Raw genomic sequence first — 9,347 nt, 5'->3', positions numbered from 1 at the left:
TGTACTAATAACATATTATGATAAAAAAAAATTCTTTTTGATTCGTTAATTAGTATCTTTAAATCACTGATTCACATTTTTCTTAAATAATTTGGCTCTAGGGATTTTTTTTGTTCAATACTTAATTTTGAGTATATTAAATGCATTTATTTTTAAATTTCTTAGTCCAAATGCTAGAACATAGAGAAAAAAAAAAGACTATAAAATAGAACTTTGTCAAGTTTATTATCCTTGGTGAAAACAAAACAATCTCATGAGTTTTTTATAACACTATAAGTTACATTTGCTAGTATGTTCCAAAATAGTAAAATAGCATCGTCTCAAGCACTTGTGATATTGCATTTATAATAGTGACTCTGTCAACAATCGTGTCGCAATTGTAGGGTGATTTAAAATATAAAGATAAAGCACAATAAAATATCACACACAAGACATCAGAACAATTATAGTCGAGCAGCAAGAAGCCTCAACACGATTTATTTCCAGTTGTTACTTAACACACAAACTCATTTAATATAAAATAAAAGTAATCATTATTTAACACTAAATATTTTGTAAAATATAATATTTAATTTATGATACATAACTACTATTTATTTATCTTGATAAATGAATTATTTATTTCTAATTAAAGAACCGAAGAGACTATGCATATATTTAAGTTTTTATTAGTTCCTCCTTCCCATTTTTTGTTGTTGTTTAAGGTTTTAGTATAAAAATTAAGAATCTAATCATTATTTTAAATTTTATAAAAATTAGAAAAGAATTTTTTTTATTATATCCTTTCTCCCTCAACATTAATTTTTCTCTCTCACTTATTATTCTCTTTCTGCAACTTTTCTCATGTCATAATCAATTTAATGTAGTTCTCAGTGATATCGTCCCAGTGATCAGTCATTCATCTCCACTAAATGCAATCATCCTTGTTTACTTCAATAAAACAAAATTTGTTTTAATAAAAAATATATGATTACTTACCTCCAAAAAATAGAAATATTCCACCAATAATGTAAAAGTGAGGTATCTTTAAAAAATAAAATATTCCTTGTCTCTCCACAAATGAAGAGAGAATAATGCAGAAAGAGTAGTTGCTAGAAAAATATAATTTTTTGTAATTCGCATGATAATTAATTAGGTAGGGTAAAATTAGAAAAAAAAAATTTTACTTTAATATTCTAAAATGACAAACAAATTAAGAAAAAAAAAAATACTAAAGTGACAAAAAAAAGTGTCACATAAGAGTAATGCACGCAGATATACCACCAATTTTAAAGTATCAGTGCATTTAGTGCCACTTGGCATTAGCTTAGCTAAGTTCCCTTTTTCTCATCATATTGTAAGTTTACCGCCATTTGGCATGCTTGGAGTTGGTTTCTGAATAATTGAAAATCTTGAAACAAGTGGGTAGGTAGACATAAGGAAAGGTTATGAAGGTAAAGTAGCCAAATGGACCATAACGAAGCTAGTTTACTAGCACTGCACAGAATGCAGCACCCAAATGAACACTGGAAGAGGATAAATCCATTTGGGGGAAAACAAACTCTCCACACCTCATTTTTTATTTACGATACTAGAATTCAAGAAATAACCAAACTTCTTGCCGCTAGAGCCATAGCTATGAAGCAGAAAATGCAAAGTTTCTTGACTTACATTTATTATCTTGAAAATATAAAATATATTAAATATTTTCTTTATTTAGTAATTAAGAAAATTTGTAAGAGGAAAGAATAGGAGGATTTAAAATTATTCATTACAATAATAGAAATTGTTTACATTTATGTAAACATTAAAAAAATTCTTTTCACAATGGTTGCAATCTGGAGGCAGTGGCTGCAATAACAGCAACTGCATGCTGAAGGAGCTACATAGGGAAAATGTATTGAATTACACATACTCATCAAGAACAAAATCAGCTATAATGAGGATGCAGCAAAAACACAGAAAATTGATTATACAATAAGCCACATCACAACACTAAAAAAAAGGGAGAAAATCAAACAGCATAGACCACAAAGGTCCATTTCAAATATCCTAAACCCTATACATTCTGTGTGGTTTAAAGATACCAAAATCCTCCCATTAACTTACCATATTGTTATCATGATCCTTAATTCAAATCACCATTCTCTCTTTGTACTTCTTGTTCTTTTGGTTCTTCCCAAAATTCAGTTATCTTTGGAAGCAAAATCAGGCTATGTTAAGCATCAACAAACAAATTATGCTTTTACCCTCGACCATGAGAGTCAAGCCCCTCAGTTCGGCTTCGCACAATTCTATGGAACACCTCCCTAACTTGGCGTTCCAAAGGGTCCAATCCATCCTTCAATGCTTCGCAAACACGCGAAACATCTTGCACTCTGAGCCTAATCTCCTCTCCTTTCTCCTCACTCAAAGGAAACTGCACTGAATCAGCCAACTCATTGATCACCCTAGCACACTTCTCAATCTTCTGAATCTCCCTCAACAAGCCACAAGAGTTCTTCCTCTCCCTCTTCTTGGACTCCTCCAAGATCCGCTCGTGGAGCGAGGTCACCGGGGCAGCCCACGAAAACTGCCGTGAAACCGAAAAATGGAGGTGCAACCCGCGGTCCTGGCAGGGAATTGCAGCCACAAGGGCCCAAATCACAAAAACCAGGATGCAACTCATTGTATAAACAGGCAATGCAAGGCCGTTAGTGGCCACAAGATCATTAGTCTTAGGAGGAACCAAGTTGTTCCCAATTGCTTGGAGCTGCCTAGCAGCAGACCAATTCCTTGACACACTCCAAGAAAGTGATCTAAAATGACTAAAGCTATTGCTTTGATGGTTATTATGGTGATGATCCTTGGAACCATTGTTTCTACCAAATGACCTGTTTCTATGCGCTATAGAACTATTAGAGTCCTTATCATCAAGCATGGCAATGGCCAAATCAACAAGTGCCTTCTTGGCACGGCGAAATTGGCCTTCACCAATGCTCCTCTTGTGGTCCAATGCACAAAGAACAATCTCCAACTGCTTCTGCCATTGCCTAATCTGTTCAACCCCATCACGGATCGCGTTGCACACATCAAGTGCCTTCACACTCCGCTCAAAAAACTCAGCCACCATGCGATCTAAAGGGGTTTTCAACACATGTTCCTTGTGCTTCTGGAGAATCACCCTGAACTCCTCTTGGCAACAAAGGAACGAATCAAGGAGCTTCCTCACCCATGAGAGTGAAAGCAATTCTTCACTCCCAACAGAAGATAGCACCAAGAATCGTTCAGTTACTTGTCTCTGAAACATATCAAGTTCTTGTTCCATGCTTGAACCTTCCATGGAGTGAATCTGAACTCCACGAAGATTCAGAACAGAACCTTGGTATTCTGCGGTAGTGCGCATTCTCACATACACAACAGGATCACACACAACCCTTTTACTCTCTCTCTCTCTCTTTCTTTCTATAAACTACACCCAACACAGTTTCACAGACCCAGTTGTCAAAATCTAAAATTGGATCAAAAAGTTTGAGTTTTTCTTTCCAATTTGAAAACTTTAATCGCTTCAGTTTGAAAGCCAGGGAAAATTTCACAGACCCATTTCCCAGAAAGTGGAATCTAACTCAGAAAGGGAAAGTGTAGCACTTCAAATTGGAAAAACACCAGAAAAGAAAATCCAAATTGGGTTCGGACCCACGAAGGAATTGGAGAGTGAATTGAGAATGCAGCAAAAAGTGAGAAACTTGGGAGAGAAGAAGAGAAAGAGAGGGAATGAGACGAGGTGGTGTGCTTTGGAACCCTGCAGAGAGGGGATATATTGGGGGATAATGGGACCGCGTTTTATGGTTGTTGGAAAACGAAAAAAAGAAAAAGCTTTAAAGATAATAAAATAAAATATTAATTTTCTTAAAAGTTACTTCCATAAGCGGAAGTGAAAACTCGGATAACTTAAATTCTAGGTGATTAGTGAAAATTAAGGTTGCGTGCATGACAAGCTTCTTCTCGCACTTCACACGTTTCGGACACGGTGCCAAGAGCATGAATACTGGTTTCTGAGGGAAGGGATTCACAGGATCAACGTCCTCCAAAAAACGATGTTACCCTCCAACATACTACTACTGACTCTGATAATTTTTTAAAATTTTAATTTTAATTATTAAAATTGAGTTTAAATAATTAATAACAATAAAATTTTATTTTTATTATATTTATGTATTTTCAATATAATATTATTTTTATATATTTAAAATTGATTTTAAGAGTTAAAACTAATAATATTTTTTAGTCAATTGTTTGCTTATTTTTAAAACAGCAACACAAAAGTAATATTTTTTTATTTTAAAAAGTCGTATGAAAAATAAGAAGTTAAAAAAATTAGATCAAATGGTATTAACTATTAAACTTAGCAAAATGATACTCTGAATAATTTTTTATTACAAAATTATCAATTCAACTATTAAACTTAAACTCTGATAAAATAAATTAAATATATGAATTTCAAATGAATTGAATTTAATTAATATTTTCATATTTCACATTATTTTAACATATAGTGTGTTATTTAAAATAAAAATAATATACTATATAAATTTTTAAATTACGTGTGTGTGTATATATATATATATATGATTATATCACGTAATAATATAACTACTTTTATGTATAATTTAATAATTTTATCTTATAAATTATATCTTTAAAAAATTAAATTAACTCAACGAGTAAGACAAGAAAAACGAGAATAAAAACGAGTGAAATGCATTGCATGAAATTAAACCTACGCACTCACAGCTCATATCATGTAACATAATTAACTAAATTGACTTACTTTGAATCCTCGATGAAAATGGTTAATATATTTTATTGAATAAATTTTAAGCTACAATTACTTATGAAAAACTAAAAGGAAATTTAATATTTGGATATAAATAATTTTGCATATAATATTAAAATTTAAATTATTAACCTTGTCGAATAATGATCTTTAATATTATAATTAGAAGTGTCAATTCGAATTATCTATCCCATTTTAAACCGACTCAAATAGGATAACACATTGACAATTATTATGTTTAAAAAGCTTGGAATAAATCAAGCCTTTAAAATATAGCCTAAGTAATTGACTTCTTTTAGGATATTTAAAAAAATAGTTTAAATATTTAAAATAAACATTTTAACTCATCTGTCAATTGTTTAACTTCTTTGTGAAAATTTTTGTATTTTTAATTATAATTATCTTAACATTTTAACTCATACTTTTGAATTAAATATTAATTATTTTAATAAATTTTAATAAAAATAAATTAATAATTTTAATTTAAAATAATATTTTAAAAAAGTATATTCCCTTGAAAAGAAAAAGTAATTAAAGCTATGGCAGGCTAAGCTAGCCCATCTAAATCTATGTGGATTAAAGTCTAAATGAGATAAATCAAATTAAAAATATTAAATTTATTTGTTATTTTAATTTTAATGTTTTAATTTTTCTTTTTGCAAATATTTTTAGGCTTACTTATGAGTAAATTCATTTTTCAATTTTAATTATATTTTATAGTTTAAAGTATATGATGAATTTTAAAAGAATTTTTAACAGAAAAAGTGCACATATCAAATAAGGGAGAAAGACAGATAACTTCATACAATAAAAATTTTTCCTCCATTTTTTGAAATAATTATCATTTCAATAAACTTTTTAAGACGTGTATCGTTTTTTATATATAAAAATAATACTTGATTGGTAAAATATCTTAATATTCAAAAAATACTTTAAACACCAATCATACATACAAAAAAAAAAATCATAGTATTTGTTTTTTTTTTATTTTGAATACTTAAATCTAAAATTGAATTTAAAAAACCATATTCCATATTATCCTATTTAAAAATAATTTTCGATAAGATTTTTCATTTTATAAATATATGGTTCAAAAATCGTATATTATATATATATATATATATAACATGACCCCACACTATCATTAAGCAGAAGAAAGGAATAAAAAGAAAAAAAAAAGTTGATATGAACCACACACCATCATTATAATCTAATATTAATTTTTTATTATTGATATTCTCAATATCTAGTATATGAGTATAAATAAATAAATATGCTAAAATACATTTTTCATATATTTAAATTAATATTTATTATTATTTAATAATAACATGATCTATTTTCGATTAAATTACATCACATATCGTTTTAAAATCATCGATTATTTTACTATTGACATTAATGGTTTAAGTTTACTAAATAAAAATTAATAAAATCATTCCTGGTAATTAATTTATTTTATTCATTATTAAATGACATATTTTGAACTAAACACTCGATATTATAGTAAAAATAATTTAAAATTATTAAGTATAGTTAAAATATATTCGTAAATTAATTTAAACTATATATTTACTTCAATTAATTTGAATTGTATATTTAAAATGAAGCACATATTTTATATTCAAAGAACAAAAATATTTTTTTATTTTTATAAAAAATATGAGCTAAAAATATATTTATAAAGAGTAAAGATATTTTATTTTTATTATATTTGAAAAATAGTGATAGCATTAAATGAATAAATATAAAAATGGTTTTGTTGAAGTGTTGAATAAGTGGGGATGAGAGGCAGTACAGTTGTCTAAGGGGGTGTGGGCAGTGAGGGGACTGCGTGTACACAAGTTGGGGAACTGTTATGCGTGGAGGATCATAGAGTGGGTCACGTGGTTTCAAGAGAGTGGGTCACGTGGTTGCATTCTACAATTACGTGTCACTTTCTCTTTCATAGTCATCATCATGCTCTTCTTCCTCCATCAAGCTATTCTTCTTGTAATTATTAGTTAAGAAATTTAAAACATTTTTATTCAAAAGTATAAAAAATTTACTGATATTATTTTTATGTATTTTTTTAATTAATATCTTAAAAAATACTATGTGGTATAAAAGCTATTCCAATAAGGTGATGATTAATTTTAGAGTTATTTTAATAAATAATTGACAAAAAAAAATTTTAATGAATAAAAATGCTATTTAAAAAATAATTACTGATTTTAATAAAAAATTAATACTTAATAATTAATTTTTATATTATAAATGAAATTTTTGTTTAAAAATTAAATATTCAGTAAAGTTATTCTCCTTCTTAATTTGTTATGTATATATTTTAAGATTTAAATTAATTAAAAATAATGTATAATTTTCTATTTTATTGTAATTATTTTATTTTTTATTCATATACTTATTAATTTTAATTTTAATTTATAAAATTAAAATTGTTACTTAAACTTTTTATTATATTATATAATTTTTATATTTTTTTAAAAAATTTAAATTATAATTATTAGTAATTTAAAAATAAATTATAAAAATTTATAATTTTATTTTTTATCTAGACCATATGTATTCTCTATCACCCTAGCATAATTTTATGAACAGTCATAATTTTTTTAAAAATAAATTATAAAAAATCATATTACATAATAAAATATTAACATTAAAATTTAACTTCAAATATTAAAATAAAATTTTAAAAAATTAGAGGACAAATACTTATAGTGATAAAAAAAAAGTTACATCTTAAAGTGTCTTTATTCACAATTAAAAGAATTATATAATAAATTTTTGTTAAAATAAAATATAAATATAATATTTTAAATATTTTTTACACTATTTAATCAAAATTAAAAATTTATTTCAATAAATCATACAATAAAAGTTAATATTAATTATTAAAGTGGATCTGTTGAATTCATTAACCCAAATTTAATCTATACGGGTTCAACCTGATTTTACATATTCTAGTTTAAATCAAATTGTAAAGATTGAATATAGCCCCACATTTACAGGAAGAAGAAACACACTTTAGAGAAAAGAATCTGAATCAAAATTATTCAGAAAGAAACTTCTTTGTTTTATTTAGAAAATCAACTTTGAGATTATTAAACAATTATAAATTGGTTTCTCATCATCTGTGCATATTCTTAAAATCTATAAACTCATTCACTCTTGAGCAATGTGATTTTCATCATGAATTTTACAAGGGTATCCTAAGATATTAAACAATAATTTTTCATAAAAAATAATGTATTTATTATATCAATAATTTTTAATGTATTTTTTAAAATTTAGGTAAATTTAGTGTCATAGAAGTACTAATCTTTATTAATTAGTTATAAAAATCAATAAATATTATTGTTTTTAAATGCTTAAGAGGTTTCTTAAGAATTTAAACTAATAAAATTATTATTAATTTTTAAAACTGATTTCAAATATTTAAAATGTATAAGTATAAAATATATTTGCTTTATTAAATTATAAAAATTAATATTTTAAATCAAAATTTATTATTATTAATTTATTTAAATTTAATCTTAAATGCTGAAATTAATAAATTTTTTATTACATAAAAATATAATTTGAAATATTGATCACGAACTTTGAGAGATACACTTCTCCAATTTCAAGGATATATGACAAATTGGATACAGTGACTTCGCTGGCAGCTCTCCAAATTGTTGATAAAAATCTCATTCCATTTTTCGAGGAACGCAAATTCTTAAGACTCCAATTTTATTTTGAAAGTCAAGACTCACAACTTAAAAAGAAGCCAAAGCCCTATTTTTACGATCCACACTAAAAAATTAAAAGAAAATTGTTTTCAGAAAATTTTTTTTTTACTATTATGCAGTTTAATGCAATTTTGAATAAAAAATTACTTTAAATTCCTTAATCAAGTCTTTAAAATACTGATCTACAAAATCCTTATTTAAATATCTTTTTAAAACATTTATAATTTATATTTTATTATATTTATTTATTTATTTTTCTTTTAATATTATACTAAAAGTTTAAAAGAAATATAGACGTCATATAATGTCTCTCCGTTGAGTAGTTGGGACAATATTTCCACAAAATATTTTTTTAAAGTATTGATTAAAATATTTCACTGCTAATGCGAAGAATTTGTTAGTGGATAATATGAAATGCAAGTGTTTATGAGAATATTCTTTGAGTCTTAGAAATATGTTTAGGATTTGAATTTCTGTAATTTTAATAGGAACTGTAGTTAGTCTGTACTCTAAATTTGTTTAAATAAATTTTTGACAAAAAGTAATTTTTGTTTAAGTTAAAAAAATTCATTTAAATTAAAATTATAAAAAATTTTAAAACTTTATTTTTTTTCTCTTTAAACTATAGAAAATTTGAGAACTAATTGTTTCTCATCAATAATTACCTAGTTACTAAAGATATTTACATATATCATCCTATCAAATATTTTAAATGTATTGTTTAGTGTGCTATTTGTACTAAACATAAGTGAGATATAGTCATTTAGAATTGAGTTAAATTGTTGAGAATGATAATAAAAATTACAGGAATAATGACTTTG

The 9,347-nt window shown here is 25.9% G+C and overlaps 1 protein-coding gene across 1 annotated transcript; it reads right to left on the bottom strand.

Annotated features, from left to right (window-relative positions):
• Positions 1-1,723: 1,723 nt before the first annotated feature.
• LOC113867540 lies at positions 1,724-3,802 on the bottom strand. The gene has a single exon (XM_027502930.1). It carries the CDS (start codon positions 3,362-3,364, stop codon positions 2,225-2,227), a length of 1,140 nt encoding a protein of 379 aa, XP_027358731.1. The 5' UTR covers positions 3,365-3,802; the 3' UTR covers positions 1,724-2,224.
• Positions 3,803-9,347: the final 5,545 nt, after the last annotated feature.

The sequence above is a fragment of the Abrus precatorius genome, unplaced genomic scaffold (assembly GCF_003935025.1).
Source record: "Abrus precatorius isolate BTA unplaced genomic scaffold, Abrus_2018 Scaffold5, whole genome shotgun sequence".
Taxonomy (NCBI): Eukaryota; Viridiplantae; Streptophyta; class Magnoliopsida; order Fabales; family Fabaceae; genus Abrus; species Abrus precatorius.
This window is presented reverse-complemented; position numbering and strand designations above follow the sequence as displayed.

Coding starts and splice junctions, on each gene's coding strand:
- LOC113867540 (XM_027502930.1), bottom strand. CDS start 3,364: ATGCGCACTACCGCAGAATACCAAGGTTCTGTTCTGAATCTTCGTGGA.